Raw genomic sequence first — 19,115 nt, forward strand, 5'->3', positions numbered from 1 at the left:
ATTTAACAAATCCATCGGCTTCTCCCTCCTTTGCCCGCCTCTTCCACTGCCTCCTTTTTTGGGGGGCGGGTGGGGTGGGGAGGTAAGCTTTACTTACAAATTTCATCACCTCACGACACACTGCACAGTCTTGCCTCTTCACTGAGTGTCCCTCCTTCCCCGGAATCTGGAAGTCTGTGATTCAACATGTTGCCACAGGCAGCCTAGTCTGTTTTCGTTCCCCCCATAATCCAGTACGTGAATACACTGCACTGGGAGTCGCGCCGCGCCCAGCCAAAGGGCGCTCGCTCTCCAGCTTGGTAATTATGAGCAATGCAGGTATGTACATTCCTGAACAGGTTTCTTGGTCCATGTATAGAAAGCTTCTCCATACCCAGAGTTTGCGCTGAACCAGCTCCCCAGGGGATTCAAACCGGAGAAGCGCTGAGATCAGAATCTGAGTTTTAACAAGTTCCCCAGAGCGCCACATTGGCACGGATCGGCAGGATCGCGAGGTCCTTCTCAGCCTTCCTAGGAAACGTTAAACCCGCTTAGAACTCTGCTTTACCACTCTACATTCCCATCTGCACATTATTATTAGATTAAAAAGAAAATAATCGGGGAAGGGGGCTGACAAGATAGTTAGGAGTTTAGTAAAAAGTCTTTGCCACCCAAGCCCCAGGAAACCCAGTAACAGGAGCGAACCAACCCCACAAAGGTGTCCAGTGAGCGCCACACACACACAGTAGCACACGTGTACCCCAAACTCCCACACAATAACAAAGAATTTTTAAAAGTGGCTGCTTGGGCTGGGCATGTAGCGCGGTCGTCAGCGTGCTAGCCTGGCACGCACGAAGCCCTGGGTTCAGTCCCCAGCAGCCCGTGAAACGGAGCCTCACAGCTGTGAGTCCAAGCCCAGCACGGAGGAGATGCAGCACTGGACATCGTGAGTTCAACGTTATTCTCAGCTACACAGAGAATTCAAAGTCAACCTGGGCTACCTGAGACCTTGTCTCAAAAAAAAAAAAAAAAAAAAAAAGACACAAAAAATGCCTGCCCTGGGACCCCCTAAGCAACACAGACTCTAACAGAGCAGAAAGGAACAGTCTTAGTGGATAAGGGACAAAGTCAGGAGCAGGCATGGGATGGGTGGCACTTTGTGCGGCTGGATCAATGGCTCAGTGTCATTAAACTGCCTTCTCTTCTGTCCCGTCTGTCTTGATCTGTTTGTTTCCCTTCAAAATCGTATTTTGAGAAGGAAGTGTTTATGTTACAAAGATGGGGTCCAACTGGATGGATGGGCTTGTGTTCTTATAAAGGAGACTCCATGGGAGGGTGTGTGTGTGTGGATATACTTAAGGCACATTTTAAACGTGAATGGAATTTTCAAGGAATAAATAAAAAAAATCATTTAAAATAAATACGAGACTTCAGAAATATGGGGCGAGGACAACACTGGAAGATGTCTGCGAGGAAAGTTCTGGCTCAGGTGCCGAAGTCCACCTTCTGATGCTTCAAACTCTGACTTCCTGGTCGTTAGGATGACAAGAGACCATTTTCTGTTGTCTGTAAGCACCCCATCTATGGCAATTGATTATAGCTCCTAAACAGACTAAGGCGACCATTCATCTCCTGCTGAACCCTAGACATAGGCTCTCACCAGGTTTGGGAAGGTGACCCAATCGCCCCTAGCCTGAGGGACAGGACTAATTAGCAATGTCAGAGTGGTCATGCCTATGAGGATGGAAAGAGTTAACACTTATGGAGGCTCATTGTGGGTTAAGGCTGGTTTGTTTGTTTGTTTGTTTTTTCGAGACAGGGTTTCTCTGTATAGCCCTGGCTGTCCTGGAACTCACTTTGTAGACCAGGCTGGCCTCGAACTCAGAAATCCACCTGCCTCTGCCTCCCGAGTGCTGGGATTAAAGGCGTGCACCACCATGCCCAGCAAGGCTGGTTTGAAACATCCACTTTGGTTGTGTGCATGAGTGCATGAGTGAGTGTGTGTGTCTGATGCTGGTGGGAATTGAACCCAGGACCTTGTGCATTCTAGGCAGGGGTTCGACCACTGAGCTCTCTCGCACAACCTCCATGAACCCCAGGTTCCTAAGCTGTGAGCTGTTTCTCCAGATAGTAAGAGGAACTGTGTCTGGCTGGAGAGGTGGCTCAGAAATTAAGAGCACTGGCCTCTCTTTCAGAGGCCCTGGGTTTCGTTCCCAGCACCCACATGGCAGTTGGCAATCATTTGTAACTCTAGTCCCAGGGCATCCAATGCCCTCTTCTGGTCTCCACGGGCACTACACGCACACAGTATACAAACATACACAGGCAAAACAAACACAAAATAAAAATACAAATAAATTGCTTAAGAGAAAATGTGTGTAAAGGACCAACGGACAGTAACTAACTCAGAATATTGGTTGCCATTCTGGTTGTGGGAAACCAACCCCTCCTCTTCCTGCACTATAATACTTCCTGTGACTATTTTCAAATAGAAAAAGGATTGTGAATTGTATGGATTTTAGTGGGCATAAAATCACCATACAGGAAAATACTTTGGAAGCACTTTGGTATAAAAGACAGATTTGGGGGCTGGAGAGACGGTTTAGTGACCAACATGCTTATTGCTTTTGCAGAGGACCCCAGTTTAGTTCCTGGCAGCACATGGTGGCTCACAGCTTCCAGTTCCAGGCAATGCAGCGCCCTCTTCTGGTCTCCACAGGCACTGCATACACATGGTGCACAGACATGCGTGCAGTCAGAACACATACAAAATAAAACTGAGTAAAGTTGGAGGTGGTGGTGCAAAGCACTCAGGAGACAGAGGCAGGTCGATCATGTGAGTTTGAGACTAGCCTGGTCAGAGCTACGCAGAGAAACCCCATCTTGGAAAGCAAAACAACCACCTGTATACACACAAAATAAGTCATTACAAATGCCATGTATTTTCCAGGTCACATCCTCAGACTCAAACCATTAACGTTAGAGAGCAGAGACAAAATATGCCTTCCCAAATTCGAGCTACTTAAAAACCAGGGAACACAGCTTTAGCCCCCGGATTGCAGCTCCTCTAAACAGCTTCCTAAAACAGAAACAGCAACGCAGCTGGACGTGCAGGGGAGGGACACGACAGAAGCCCAGAGGTGGAGGTCCAAGCAGGCAAACGGATTCCCACGAACCTTGTATGCTGTGGGGCTTTCTGATTTTTACCCAATTTGAAGTAAGCGAGTCATTATTCTTGCTCATATGAAAAGAGAGAATTTCTGGCCAAGAGTGGAGACAGTGACATCATAAGAATTGCACTCAGATAAAGGATAAAAGAAAACAGAGGAAGGAGACAGATTCAGAAGGCAGCGATCCCAGGATCTTGAACTTCACATTTTCCAAAGGTAAGACCTGAGTGTGATCCCTTAGCCCCAGCCTCCTTCTGTGACCCTGTTTGGCCTTCAACTTGCTACAGATTTGGGGTTAACCTTCAACTTCTGATCCTCCTGCCTTTAGTCCCAGACTACTGGAAGGTGTTTTTTTTTTTTTTTTTTTTTTTTTTTTTTTTTAATACAAGCATGCACCGTGGGGGTTGTATGTGTGTGTGTGTATGATGGGACCCAGGTCTTCTTGCACATTAGGCAAGCACTCTTATTGACAGAGCCTACAACCTCAGAGCTTTGAACAATTGTTTTAGACTCACCCAGTTTATTACCCAAAGCAGAAATCATCTCTTCATATAAAAGTGAGATGATTGCATGACTACTTTCATTAAATAAATTCATGTTACTGAAGAATGAAGGCAGGCCATTGTGGCCAAGACGTGACCAGGCAGTCCCACAACATTCTAAGACGATTTTTTTTGTTGTTGTTCATAGTAACGGACAGCTCTCATCTGTCAATCCTGGCAGACACTGGAAACCAGAGAGACACTCCTAGACTTTTGTTTCACATTCTTGGGCATTCTGGCTTGCTCTTTGGTGCCACCTAACGACCGACTCAAAAGGGAACGGTTAGAATTTTTCCTTTTGCTTTTGAGCAAGGTCTCCTCTAGACCCCAAGCTTGATGAACATGTAAGAAACCACGTCTGAGAAAGCCCCTTCAAGTCTTAATAGGATCCAACATCTTATTAACATCTAAGCAGAAACGTCAGAATCCTCAAGTCCGAAGTTTCAAATGTGTGGGAGCCAGATGTGGCAAGTGGCACTCGAGCTTGTAACCCTATAATCCCTGCAGGCGGAAGGAAGGCTGATTCTCCTGGATCTTATCTAAGGTCATCCTGGCCTACAGAGACTTTGTCTCCAAAACAAAAATAAAGACAGGGCAGTTTGGGTGGCTGTAGGTGTCTGCTAAGGAGGGAGGTGTTTATGAGATGAGCCCAAGCCCCTGCTGCTGAAGCTCCCTGATTCTGTAACAAAGCATAGGAGGGATGGTTAATCAGTTAAGAGTGTGTGCACTGCTCTTGCAGAGGGCCCAGGTTTATGTTCCAGCACCCAAGCCAATCACTGGTAACTCCAGCTCCAGGAGCATCTCACATCCTTTCTAGCCTCTGTGGGTACCTGCACTGATGTGCACGCATGCACATACGTAATGAAAAAGAAACTTCATCCTTCACCCTCTCTACTCATATTTTGAAGTGCAACAAAGTATCTCTATTCAGTGTGTGTGTGTGTGTGTGTGTGTGTTTTAAGATTTATTTGTTTATTTGAGTACACTGTAGCTGTTTTCAGACACACCAGAAGAGTGCATCAGATCCCATTACAGATGGTTGTGAGCCACCATGTGGTGGCTGGGATTTGAACTCAGAACCTCTGGAAGAGCAGTCAGTGCTCTTAATCACTGAGCCATCTCTCCAGCCCTGTTCCGTGTGTTTTAGCCAGGCGTGAGGGCACTGTTCCTTTTGGCTCATCTCCAGCACTCATTAGAAAATGGTCCATCATAGTAGGGATCCATGTAGGGACATAAGTAGTCCACACAGGCACAGACAAACAGACATACACACACACACACACACACACACACACACACACACACACACACACACACACACACACAGTCTCTCCCCCCAATCTCTCTCTCACACACACACACATATATTCTCTCTTACACACACCCACTCAGTCTCTCTCACACAGACTCTCTCTCCCTCCACACACCCAATCTCTTTCTCTCACACACACATACATTCTCTCTTACACACCCACCCAGTCTCTCTCTCTCTCTCACACACACACACACACACACACACACAGTCTCTCTCGCTCCCCCAACTCACACACACAGTCACTCTCTCTCTCTCTCTCACACACACACACAGTCTCTCTCGCTCCCCCAACTCACACACACAGTCTCTCTCTCTCTCTCTCTCTCTCTCTCACACACACACACACACACACTGTGTACATACAAACTATACAATACAAACTATACGATGAAAAACCCAAACCCAAACACCTTTATTCCAGTTGAAAAAAATTAAATCCGAAACATGGAAAAACAAACGAATGTATTCAGTCCTACTGTGGTGAATTCCAACTCCACATTGGAATCAGCCTTGGTAACCATTAAGACACAATCAACAAGAGCTTGAGGGAGAATGGTCTCCACGTTGATACCCTGTTAAAAAATTACATAAACTGTATAAAATACAATTATTTATACGGGACCAGGAGCCTCTCACAGTACTCCTCTCGCAGTTTGTCTTGTCTGTCACCCCTCCCTCCAGACTAATCAGGAATGGAGTCAGCGGGACAGAGCAGGGCGGGGTGTGCCGCCCCGTGGATGATGGAGTAAGTCTGCTTGGGCAGTTCCTGCTGGGTAGAGAAGATAGAGGGTGCCGTGGTGGCCACTGCGATGCTCTGGTCCCCATCGCTCACCACAGTCACTTCCGTCGTTCCCTCCTGAATCAGAGCGTTAAGGCCTTCCAAGTCCGAGCACGTGATGCCCGAACTGGCAATGAATGTCTGGTTTCCCGTGCCTTCCTGGGTCCCAACCGGGGTGGTGGGGATCAGAGCCTGCTGCAGGGCGGCCCCTGCCGTCTGATCATGGGTGGTCAGCAGGACAGTTGGCTGACTCAGGGCACCTGCTTCGCCGGGACACCCGGAGGACTGAGGAGGGGCAATGAGACTGACCTGGCGAAGGATCTGTAGCCGGCCGTTCCCTGGGATCTCCTCTGGGGTCTGGGCTACCAGGGTGGGGGGCACAATGTTGACGGCAGCTGCGGCCGCTTGGACTATGGCGTTCGTCTGAGGCACCTGATGCCCCACGATGATCTTGACCCTCCCCTCGCTGAACTGGGGCACCTGGCTGGACTGGAGGGGGACCTGGATTTGCTCTACGGTGAGGGGCGCAGCCGGCTGCTTGCTGGGTTCAAGGTGAAGCTGTACTACAGTCACGTCCGAGTTCTTACTGTGGTACTCACTGTGCTGCCGTTTGTGGCTGCGGAGCGAGTCCTCCCGCATAAACGAGGCGTCACAGATGTCGCAGTGGAACGTCTTCTTGGCATCCAGCCTGGCCACCTGCCGGCTGCTCTGCCTGCCGCTCTCCTTCTTCTCCGGAGCCTCGTTCTTGAGCATGTCGGCGTGGAACTTCTTCATGTGCTTGCTCAGGTTGCTGGGTTGCTTGGTATCGAAGCTGCAGTAGCTGCACTTGAACGGGCGCTCGGTGCAGTGGATGCGCTCGTGCACGCGCAGCGCAGCCTTGCTGGAACAGGAGTAGCTGCACTCGGGACACTTCTCCGGGTGCTCCGACTGGTGCAGGCGACTGTGCTTCCGCAGGGTGGATTTGCTGTCACCCAGGAAGTCGCAGTGCGGACACTTGAAGTTATTCCCACTGTGCTTGATGCGGATGTGCGATTTGAGGTTCCCCTTCATGGTACAGCGGACATTGCAGAATTCGCACTTGAAAGGCTTCTCCCCCGAGTGCACACGCATGTGCCTTTTCAAGTCCGAGCTGATTTTGAACTTGGCACTACAGAGCCAGCACTGGAAGGGGGCGTCCCCTGTCAACACAAGGTGAGTTTCCATAAGAACAGGTAGGTTAACAACTACAGAGGATCCCCCCAAAGCGCACACCAGAAAATGCCTTGTACCAAGGCAGGAAGGTGGTCTCCCTCCTCGGTGCAGCTCCCAGCAGCCCTTGGGATTCTCTTCGGTCCCCAAACCTGAGCCATCACCGAGTGCTGGCACACCCCTACCCCTAGAAAACCCAGAAGGAAAAAACGGAATTTTTGAAAAGAGCCATTTAGATGTCCTAGATAGGATGTACAAATCTACTCCACGTTGTTTTTTGTTTTTTTGTTTTTTTAAAAATGATGTCATTTCTAATTTTGCATAGGGGCCAGAAGAGAGTACTGGATCTCCTGTGAGCAGCCTGGGGTGTGTACTGGGAATTAAACCCAGGTCCTCTAGAGGAGCAGCCAATGCTTTTATGCGCGGAGCCACCTCTCCAGCCCCTTCTCTGTATTCTAGTTAAGACAGTTTGCTAGCTGGGGGCTGAGGGTTGCACAACTTTATCCTTCTGAATTGTGACTGAGTGTCAGTCAGAGACTTAGTAACACATTTCCGACAGGTCAGTGCCAAGCTGCATTCGTGAGGCTCCCTCTCACCCCCCACATGATGGCTACACCCGAGGATAATTCTTGCAGATTTTTATTAATAGAGACGTGTTTATTGCACAAGATTTATTTTTCATTTACCGCCAGCTGTGTTCTCTACTTGGGGAGAGGTCACAAAATCCAGCTGCTTGGTGGTTTTTTTTTTTTGAATTTGTGTTTGTTGAAGGATGAAGGGAAACTGCAAACATCTGAGTGGGTGTGATTTCCCAAATTATTCACTCAACCGCTGCCAGGTCGGTCATCAAGCAAGGACCTTCTTCTCCAGCTCGGTGTACTTTCGTGTGCGCCTGTGTATGTATGCAGTAAGTGTGTGTATGTGCAGGTCTAAGGACAAACTCAGAACCAGGCAGTGGTGGCACACGCCTTTACTTCCAGAACTTGGGAGGCAGAGGCAGAAGCAGGAGGATTTCTGAGTTCAAGGCCAGCCTGGTCTCAGGACAGACAGGGCTACACAGAGAAACCCTGTCTCAAGGGGAAAAAAAAAAAAAACTCAAAACAAAAAAGACAACCTCAGGGGTCACCCAGGACCACCTCCCTTGAGACGGGATCTCTCAACGATCTGGTCACAAACTGGGCCCCACTGGCCACTGAGTCCCAAGGATCCGTCTGTCTCTGCCAACCAAGTGCTGGGATCACAGCTATGCCCCATGGCTGACGTTTTTACGTGGAATCTAGGATCAGCTGAGGCATTTCCCCAGGACTGCTTCGATTGCTTAGGCAAGTGAGCTAACAGCCAGTAGGGGTCTAAGGTTGGTTCTGAGACGGTAGGAGTCATGCCAAGCACAATACAGGGTGGTCTTCTGGCAACAGCCTCTGAGCAGTACTGTACACACGGCTCAGGTCCTGAGGTTGCACATACGACACATTCATGTTCATCTAGCAGCATGTGCCAGGGCTTGGTTTGTGACCCACGCTCACTCTCAGGCTTCCGAGACCACCATCATGCATCACTCCTTGGTAGAAGGCCAACGTCACCCTGAGCTGCCTAATGCACCCGACAAGAGGCAGCAGGGATCAAGTTAACTCGATTTCAGAAAACAGCAATTTGGGAACCAAACAATACTTCACATGGTTGAATGCTACTAACATCAGGCAAGCTAACTGAGCCGAAAGCTGGGAGCACCAGCCTGTGGCCCAAACCCCGACCACTGCTGATTCATAAAGCTTGTTGGGTCAGGGCTATCTCTTCCTGTGCTGAAAACTGAAGCCAGGGCTCACGCATGCCGGGCAGCACAGTTGTGTAAACCTGGCCACGTCCCTGCTTAGCTTTAAAAAAAAAATCTATTTATTTATTTTATGGGAGTACACTGTTGCTCTCTTCAGACACACCATAAGAGGGCACCAGATCCCAATACAGATGTTGAGAGTCACCATGTGGTTGCTGGGACTTGAACTCAGGACCTCTGGAAGAGCAGTCAGTGCTCTTAACCACTGAACCATCTCTCCAGCCCCCCTGCTTAGTTGTTTTTTTTTTTCCCCTGCTTAGTTTTTCATCTTCAACTTGACACAACCCAGAGACACTTGGGGCTCTCACTTGAAGAGCTGCCTCCCTCAGACTGGTCTGTGGCCATTCCTGTGAGGAATATCTTGATTGAGGATTGATGTGGAAGGGCCAGCCCTGCTGGCATCACCATCCCGAGGCCCGTGAGTCCGAGCTGTACAAGAAAGCCAGCAGTGAACAAGCCAGCAGGTGTGCCAGCGAGCAGCATCCCTCCAGGTTTCTGCTTCAGTTCCTGCCCCGACTTTCCTCAGTGACTTGGGATGGATAAGGGTAAGCTCTTTCTTCCTTCAAACTGCCTTAGGTTATGGTGCTCACCCGGCAACTGAGAGAAAATGAACACCGACTATGCACAGAGGAACTGCTGGGTCTGCAGCTATTTGGCCCTTACAGCCCAATGTATTTCCTAAGAAGTCTTTTTCATTAATAAAAATGTAGGTGTGCAGGTGTATGTGGTGGCTAGAGGCCAGTCTCGTTGCTCAGGAGCCGTCTACCCTCACTGCCTGCCGCTATGCCCAGCTTTTTATGTGAGTTCTGGGAATCGAACTCAGGTCCTCGTACTTGAGTGGCAGACATGGACTGAGCCATTTCCGGGCCCTTAACTGGTGTTTTTGCTAAACATTGGCCTCTTCCCTGCCTCCATACTCCCCGTCCCCCACCTTTCCAAACGTTTGGCAAAACTCACAGAACCCTTCTACAGGAAGATAAATAGCACAAACTAAAATAAAGCAACAGGAATCCAGAAGAAACCTATTATACTGAGACGGGTATTAAAAATAAAACCACTGAAAGAATTGTCCTTGGCAACACGTTTCTCGGCGGTGAGTAAGTAGCCACCTAGCGGTGGGTCTCGGAACTACGGCTTCTTCTAGACAGGTTTGCACAACCTGCAACCCATTGCTTTGAAACCCTGAGATCCTTGGGTCACAAGTTCATGCCACGTGCTCAAACTAGAATGGCAAACATTTCCTCCCCCTCTTCTTTTCTTTTCTCTTTTCTTTTCTTTTCTTTTCTTTTCTTTTCTTTTCTTTTCTTTTCTTTTCTTTAATCAATTCCATTAGCGACAAAAATCCAGGTGTAGGGGGTTGGGGGAGGAAGAGAAACGATAACAAAATCTCACAGCTAGGTTGAAGAGTTAACATCGGCTGGGAGGTGGTGGCGCACACCTTTGATCCCAGCACTTGGGAGGCAGAGACAGGCGAATTTCTGAGTTCGAGGCCAGCCTGGTCTACAAAGTGAGTTCCAGGACTGCCAGGGCTATACAGAGAAACCCTGTCTCTAAAAAACCAAAAAAAAAAAAAAAAAAAAAAAAAGTTAACATTGATTTCCTAGAGATTGAGGAGTTTTGTTGTTGTTTTTGTTTTTGAGATAAGCTCCTTTGTAGCCCAGGCTAGCCTCTAACTCCCTATATAGCTGAAGGTGGCCATGAACTCCTGTTTTCACTCCCCCAAGTGCTGAGATCACAGGCATACACACACCAATGTGACCCTCTACCCTCTTATTTCCAAGGCAAACATTTCTTTTTTGAAATTACTTTGACTGTTCTGTGTTTTGCTCACACGTATGTCTGTGCGGCACATGTGTGCAGTGCCCACAGATCCCCAGGCCCGGAGTTCCATGGTGGAGAGACATCGTACGTGTGCAGGCTGTGGATCAAAGCTCAGGCCTCTGAAGGGCCCTCCGAAGAGCCAAGCTATCACTCTGGCCCTGTAAATATTTGTCTAACTTTCTTTTAATTACATCCCGGTGTTTATGATTATTGTATATTTACTAACTGGTTAATTTGGTGTGTGAATGGAGGACAACTTGTGGGCGCCAGTCCCTCTTTTTACCATGTGGGTCCTGAGGACTAAACTCAGGGTATCAAGAAGAGAGTGTTTTCACTCACAGAGCTCTCTCTCTACCCCTAAATGTTTTTCTTTGTTTTTTTTTTTTTAAATTTGCTCTTGTTTGTCTTTTTGAGACAGGGCTAATTGTGTAGACCTGGCTGTCCTCACAGAGATCCTCCTGCCTCTGCCTCCCAAGCACTGAGACTTAAGGGTGTGCACCACCACCGCCTAAATGTATTTCTGGCTGGTGCCTTCAGTGTATTTCTTAAATGAAGCGTTAGTGGTCGAAATTCTTCAGTAGCCAATGACTGCACCCTCTGCCCCCAGCATCCCAGAGCTTACGAAATGCTGCTGGGTGTATTTAAACCAACAGAGCTCTCACAGCTTTCAGTTAAGATGATCGGTGGCCTGGCATAAAGCGTCAGACCGACTGGCAGCTGAAGCACAGTACTACTAACTTAAAGTCGTACAAGTGTCACAAGCAGCTAGAACACAAAATGAGCATTTCATGGAGATGACACACGTGACACTGTTAGGAGAGCCACCTTTACAGCATCTAAAGATGCCACGAATATGACCAAGTTTACCAGGTAAGGCAAAACCGACCTTTGATAGTGTTGTGTGAGACACACATCGTGAGAAGGCTGCGCACCTGGCTTGTCCCCTGGTCCCAGAAGGATGTGGCCATGTGGAGCACAGGTTAGACCACTCCAGCCCAGGGTACAGGGACTTCTCGTCACAGCCAACAGCTTCTCCATTAAAGCCCAGCTGAGGACAGAGAGTTACTTACAGGGGCCTCAGCGGACCCCAGCGCATGAAGAACAAAAGATGCCGCTACATTAAAGAGGGTTTCGGGGAGGGGAGGATATCGGGGTCCGGGAACTGAGTCTGTCAAGCAGAGGACCAAAATCTTCACCATGGGTTTGGGAATCAAACTCCAAAGATGGTAACTCACGCTTAAAAGCAAACATGTACCAGCTAAACTTAGCACAGTCCATCTGCGCACTGGTGCACACAGCCAGGCAGCCAGGGCTTGCAGGGGGCGTCTGGCTGGCGGTACAGCGGGGAAGTTCACTAAAGAGCCAGCAGCTCCCAAGAAGAGCCCGGAGGACACACAACGGTTTTCTAGACATGGTCCGTCCATGTCCAGCCAGCATCTGTGAAAACCTCCTACTGATTCTTTAAACATTTCACTTTGGTCAGGCGTGCTGGCTCACATCTTTAGTCCCAGAACTTGGGAGGCAGAGGTGGGTCTCTACACGGTGAGACCTTGCTTCCAAACAAAACGAAACACGTTTTTTACACAAGTGTGTGCGGGTGTGTATATACCAACCCATGGAACTCAGATGAGGACTATGGAGACCCCAAAGCTACAGTTATAGCTGGTTTGTTGTAAGCTGTGGGTTCTGGTCCTTGGACCTCTGGAAGAGCAGTGAGTGCCCTGAACCTCCAAGCTATCTTTCCAGCTACTTTAACTAGCTTAAAAAAAAAAAGATAAATATTAGGTATGTATTCTATCTATATGGGTGTTTTGTCTGCAGGTATGCATACCACAAGAGGATATTGTCAGAGATGACTGTGGGCTGCCATGTAGATGCTGGAATCGAACCCAGGACCTCTGCAAGAGCAGCCAGTGCCCTTAAACCTCTGAGCCATCTCTCCAGCCCCTCCAACTAGCTTCTTAAAGTAAGGCAAAAAAAAAAAAAAAAAAAAAAAAGCATGGGAACCAAGATCATGTCCTCTGATGAAGACCAAATAAGAAGGGGAAACACACGATTCTGGTCAAATCTCCAAAAGAATTAAGCTCATGCCAGGAGGTCACTGTCAGAGGAAATGTCTACAACTGAGCCCAGACAAAGGAGGGATGCCCGGATAGTCTTAAATCATACAAATATACAGGAAACTCAAAGTGTGTGTGTGTTTTTTTTTTCTTCTTCGAGACAGGGTTTCTCTTGTGGCTCTGGTTATCCTGGAACTCGCTCTGTAGACCAGGCTGGCCTCGAACTCAGAGAACCACCTGCCTCTGCCTCCCCAGTGCTGGGATTAAAAGTGTGTGCCACTACTACCAGCTCAGTAAACTCAAAAGTTTAAAGATGGCTCTGGTAGCAAAAGGACACAAATCTACACTAAAACAAAACCAGAAAAGGACCCATCGCTGGCCTTGGCATACACGTACATCAGCGTATGCCCTTCTGCAGGCAGCAAGCACGGGGAGACAGTGCCTCCCAAGGAATGGAACAGGAAAGCATGGGCCAAGCGGGAAGACTTAGGAGCCAGAGCTAGACCACCCCCAGAACTGAGAAGTGCCCCTTGTCTCCCAGGGGGATACGCCCTGAGAGAACCAGTCATAGCTAAGGCTCTCATCCCCCCTTTCCTAAGAACAGGATTTCTGTCAATGCCGGGGCTCATTGTCATGTGACACCATGTGTCATGGCGTATCAGAATGAGACTCCTTATCCTTTTCTGACCCGAGAAGCTCGGTCAGTCTCCATCTCTTGGCCTGATCCTGTGGCTGCCTGAGATTTATGGGGGTCCTGAAGATGTAATAGATGTCAGAGCTGAGCCTGGTGGTGGGGACAAAGGTGACCGTGACTGTTCGCATGAATGGCTCCAAACCCCTCTCATGCGCCTGGCCTTTGCCATGTAATCTGATGGAGGCCTGGCCTTTGGCATGTAATCTGATGGTGGCCTGGCCCATGGCTAAGCTCAATCCCGTCCCTGACCCCTGTGTCCTGCTTTAGGCCCACTGTATTGCTTGTGAACACATACAACCACAAGATTCATTGGGCTTCCCCACTGGGCTTGCTTGCTTGTTCCTCTGTGGTGGTGATGATGGTGATAGTGATGGTGATGATGATGAAGCCAAGCCTGGGCCAGCCACTGCCTGGTCACCCCAGCTGAGACCAGCACACACCTGCCCAGCCCACAATCCAGCTGCCCCCAGCAGAGACAGGCAGACGTGCCAGCCTTCTTACCTGTGTGGCTAATCTGAGTCAACATCAATAGCAACTCCTGCTACCCTGAGGCAGGTAAGTGATATCTGCTGCGACCCACCATCCAGACATGGTTGTGAGGAGGGCCCGCTGTCTCATTAGCTTACCTTACTGATACATAAGCCAAAAGAAGCACTACTATGTAATCAGAGCCTCTGGCTCTACTGGCTTTGCTGTGTGTGTGTGTTTGTGTTTTGCAGAGCTGAGTCTACACAGCCCGGGGTCTCTCACAGGCAGGCAAGTGTCACCACGGAGTGACGTCCGTCCTCAGCCCTCGTTGTATGCTTTGCGATCCAGGTGCACTAACTATTCTTTTTTTTTTTTTTAAAGACTTCTTTATTATTATATCTAAGTACATTTTAGCTGTCTTCAGACACCCAGAAGAGGGCATCAGATTTCATTATGGATGGTTGTGAGCCACCATGTGGTTGCTGGGATTTGAACTCAGGACCTTCAGAAGAGCAGTCAGTGCTCTTAACCCCTGAGCGCATCATCTAAAAATGCCTGAACTGACGGACTGCAAGGCAGACGACTATGAATTAACAGCACATTGTTTGCATCTATTCCACAGACTATATATAGTCCCTCAACCCCACACTATACAATTACATAAAAACACACAGAAAACTATCAACTCGACAACGGCTCCGCCGTTACTGGGACGGTGTGGTAGGGAAGAGGATGGGCGACCACCGTAGCTCCTTTTAAATTGTTTCTTTGAGACAGGGTCTCACGGAGCCTGGGCTGACCTTGTGCTCTGTATGCAGCCAAGGGAAAGCCTTGAACTCCTGATCTTCCTGCCCTCGCCTTTTGAGTAGGGAGGCTCCTTCCACCATGCCTGGCTTATGTGGTGTTGGGGACTGAACTCGGGGCTTCACACAAGTGTTCCACCAACGGAGTCACATCCCCAGCCCCTGAATTAAAAATGGTAACAACAGTAACAGTGATTTTTAAAAATGTAGTTTATAGAGACAGGGTTTTCTTACAGCCCAGGTTGGCCACGCCTGGTTTATGTGGTAACTAGGGATGGCACCCAGGGCTTTGTACTGCCAAGGCAGTCACACCTCCAGGCTGTGAATTAAAAATAATAATTATAAAAATCATATTTTCCAAAAGGAGACCAGGTATTCATATAGTGCAGATCGGCCTAAAACCCCCGATCCTCTTGCCTCCACTTCTCCAGTGTTACGGTTACAGGCGGTGTGCCTTTAAAGGTGCTGAGGATGCGGCCCGGTGCATGCTGGGTAAGTGCTCTGCCCACCAGGCCCCAGCCCCAGCCCCAGCTCCTTCCCCCTCTGCCCCCTGGCAGGCAGGAGCCCGCTGGAAGCGCACCGCTGCTTACCCGTGTGCGAGCGCAGGTGCACGGTGAGCTGGCTGGAGTTGCGACTGGCGTAGGGACAGATCTGGCACTTGAAGGGTCGCTCGTCCGAGTGGATGCGCAGGTGCTTGTTAAGGCTGCTGCTGTCCGCCGCCGCGTAGTCGCACGTCTTGCACTTGTAGGGCTTGACGCCCGTGTGGCAGCGCATGTGCGTCTTCAGCTTGTCCTTCCGGCTGAAGCACTTCCCGCACACCTCACACTTGTGGGGTTTGTCACCTTCCGGTGCACGCGCGAGCCGCGGGCAGCGGCGGGGAAGCAAGACCGAAAGGTTAATATTTGCTTCCCAACCTTAGAAGGGGACTAACCCGCAGGCTGTGAGGTTGCTTAGAGACCTCACAGGCACGGGGCAAGGGTGGTGGCTACGCTGCATTGCTTATTAGAATTTTCAAGCTTCCCCCCCTAAGATGAGTATGAATTCCTTATTAATTAAAAGCACACAGCAACTAAATAAATAAGCAAAAATATTTTGTTGTTTCCAGACGTCTCAAACTTGTTATGTAATCCAGGCTGGCTTTAGTTTCCCTGCCTTCGAGTCCAGAGTTCTGGTATTACAGGCGTGCCTCGCTACCCAGGCTTTAAAACAAAGCAGCTTTCTGCTCCTCTTCTGGCGTGGATGGTATTTCTGCCCCCGATACTCGATGTTCCCTAAGCCTTACAGGGTCTGGTATAAATGTTCTGTCCACCTAGCTCAACGTTTATCATCTTCCTAACTTTGGTTATCATATTATTCCCCGCCCCCCCTTTTTCCCATTTTCAGACAGGATCTCACCATGTAGACCAGGCTGGCCTGAACTCACAGAGACTTGCCTTCCCAAGTGCTGGGATTAAATGTGTGCATCCACCATACCTGACAGTTTTTAACTGCATATTTTGATATTTAATTCTTTCCCATCCTAAAGTACTATTTTTTTTTTGCCATACACAAACACACACACTGAAGGACGTTAATGCAATGGGAAACAGCCATCTTTTATATCCATTCGCTTTTCCCAGATCTGAGCCACAGTGGCCTGCCTTCCTCAACTGCCTGATCGCTCCGTGCAGTTATGTGAAGGACAGACAAACAGCCATCTTGTCTAGGTGCTGTTTAGGTTTCTCTGTTACAGCAGCTTAATCTAACACATTGACCCTTGCTTGAGCAATGGCTATGATCTGTATCGTCCCTATTTAGTGTGTGTGTGTGTGTGTGTGTGTGTGTGACCAGGGCATGTGTGGAGGTCAGAGGGCAACTCGCAGAACTTGGTTCTTTTCCCCTTACCAGTGTGGATCTTGTAATCGAACTCATGTCTTCAGACTTGTCAGGAAGCCCCACTAAGCCATCTCACCAGCCCAGTGCAGTAGGTGTGTGTGTTGTTAGGGAATGAGCTAGGGTCTTGGGATTGCTAGCCAAGTGTTCTATAACTGGGTTACAGTCCCACCTCTTTTTAATTAATTAACTTTTGTATATGGGCTTATTTTTCATTTAGTACAAAAAACTTTGCCAGCTTATGTCTTTTTATTTTTTTGAGACAAAGTCTCAGGTTGGCTCTGAATTTGCTAAGAATCCAAAAATGACACTGAACTTCTGACAGTCCCGAATCTATCTCCAGGGCGTTGGGAATTCAGGCGTGGACCATCGAGTCCCATTGATGCCTTTCTAAGGATGGAAGCCAGAACCTCCTGCATGTCAAATTAGCGACAAACAGCCTGAGCCCCGCCCCTGTACCACGCCCCCAGCCCCTGACATCCAAGGTCCTATCTGAGGATTGTTTTGTTTCATCCTCTTTACAAAGCTGGGACTAGGGGGCTGGAGAGATGGCTCAGAGGTTAAGAGCACTGGCTGCTCTTCCAGAGGTCCTGAGTTCCCATTCTCAGCGACAACATGGTGGCTTATAAGTATAATGAGATCTGGTGCCCTCTTCTGGCCTGCAGGCATACATGCAGGCAGAATGCTGTCTACATAATAAATAAATAAATACATAAATACATATTAAAGCCAAATAAGTCTGGGACTAGGATCCAGAACTCTCCGGCTTTTCCAAAAGGTTCTACACCATTCCCCGTTGACTTCGTTTTATATAGTTATTTCTGTCTTTTCCACGTCATTAAACAGCTAAGGTTGAGCGATTTCACTTTATAGATGAGCCATAAAAGACTGAATCAGTTTCCCAGTTGACCACTAAGAAGAACGAAGCAGAGAGACACACACACAACAGCACAAAGACATGCAATCTTAAGATGAGAGGGCTCTAAGGGTGTATTGGCTAGTTTTGTGTCAACTTGACACAACTGGAGTTATCACAGAGAAAGGAGCTTCAGTTGAGGAAATGCCTCTATGAGATCCAACTGTAAGGCATTTTCTCAATTAGTGATCAAGGGGGAAAGGCCCCTTGTGGGTAGAGCCATCCCTGGGCTGGTAGTCTTGGGTTCTATAAGAGAGCAAGCTGAGCAAGCCAGGGGAAGCAAGCCAGTAAAGAACATCCCTCCATGGCCTCTGCATCAGCTCCTGCTTCCTGCCCTGCTCGAGTTCCAGTCCTGACTTCCTTGGTGATGAACAGCAAAGTGGAAGTGTAAGCAGAATAAACCCTTTCCTCCCCAACTTGCTTCTTGGTCATGATGTTTGTGCAGGAATAGAGACCCTGACTAAGACAAATGGTTAAAGGCGCCTGTTATAACCCGAGTCCAATTCTTGGACCCACACGTGGCAGGACCATGGGAGTATGACAGTTGACCTCTGACCTACACAAGGACTCAGTAGTGTACACACACACACACACACACACACACACGCTAAAATTTAAAATAAGGACAATGTTAAACAGGAAGATGCACACCTTATTTACTTAGTAAGAGATGATAAAACTGCATGCCTGGAGCTGGGTGTAGTGGCCTTTAATCCCAGCATTTCGGAGGTGCATGCAGGAAGATCTATGTGAGTAGGAGGCCTGGCTGTTTCCAGGACAGCCAGAGCTATATAGTGAGATGGTGTCTCAAAAACAAAAACAGGAACAAAAAGGTGTGTCTGTCTTAGGCCTTATATCTGCATGCAAAAAATTCAGAAGGCTGCGTAGTGGACCATCATGACTTTGGGATGTTATACATAGGGACTTTGACTTCTATCCTGCCTTTTTCTTTTCTCCCCTGAGACAGGATCTTTTTACATAGCCCTGACTGTCCTGGAACTCACTTTGTAGACCAGGCCAACCTTGAACTCACAGAGATCCACCTGCCTCTGCCTCCTGAGTTAAAGGCATGAGTCACCAAGCCTAGCCTGCCTGCCTGCCTGCCTTTCTTCCTTCCTTTCTTTTTTTCTTTCTTCTTTCTTTCTTTCTTTCTTTCTTTCTTTCTTTCTTTCTTTCTTTCTTTCTTTCTTTCTTTCTTTCTTTCTTTCTTTCTTTCTTTCTTTTGAGATAGTGCCTCACGTAACTCAGGTTAGTCTTGAACTTGCTACCTAGTCAGGGTTGGCCTTGAACTCCTGACCCTCCTGCCTCTGCCTCCTGAGTGCAGGGATTACAGTTTTTGTGTGTTACCACTCCAGTGAGATTTTCACTTTGTACTCTGTAGACCAAGTACATAACGAGCCTCGAGCTGGCACACTGTCAGCCAAAGCTGATCACCATTATGTGAGAGTAAGGTTAGGCAGTTAAGACTGTATCAGGAGCTGGAGAGCTGGCTCAGTGGTTAAGGGCACTGACTGCTCTTCCAAAGGTCCTGAGTTCAAATCCCAGCAACCACATGGTGGCTCACAACCATCTGTAATGGGATCTGATGCCCTCTTCTGATATGTGTAAAAGCAGTGACAGTGTACTCATATACATATAATAAATGATTAAAAAATATATCTGCAGACAGATTTCTGAG

The 19,115-nt window shown here is 48.4% G+C and overlaps 1 protein-coding gene across 2 annotated transcripts in view; it reads right to left on the reverse strand.

Annotated features, from left to right (window-relative positions):
- Zfp64 (zinc finger protein 64) overlaps positions 1-19,115 on the reverse strand; it is a 62,257-nt gene that overhangs the window by 26,641 nt on the left and 16,501 nt on the right. Inside the window, exons 5-6 of one of the 2 annotated variants that reach the window (NM_009564.2) lie at positions 15,240-15,491; positions 5,390-6,962 (exon numbers count right to left, since the gene is read on the reverse strand). In NM_009564.2, coding sequence (NP_033590.2) covers positions 5,689-6,962; positions 15,240-15,491 — 1,526 coding nt within the window. In that variant the 3' untranslated portion in view covers positions 5,390-5,688. Of the gene's footprint in view, positions 1-5,389; positions 6,963-15,239; positions 15,492-19,115 lie in introns of those variants that run through there. The other variant, NM_001369059.1, reaches the window with a different exon arrangement.

Source organism: Mus musculus, chromosome 2 (assembly GCF_000001635.26).
Source record: "Mus musculus strain C57BL/6J chromosome 2, GRCm38.p6 C57BL/6J".
NCBI lineage: Eukaryota > Metazoa > Chordata > Mammalia > Rodentia > Muridae > Mus > Mus musculus.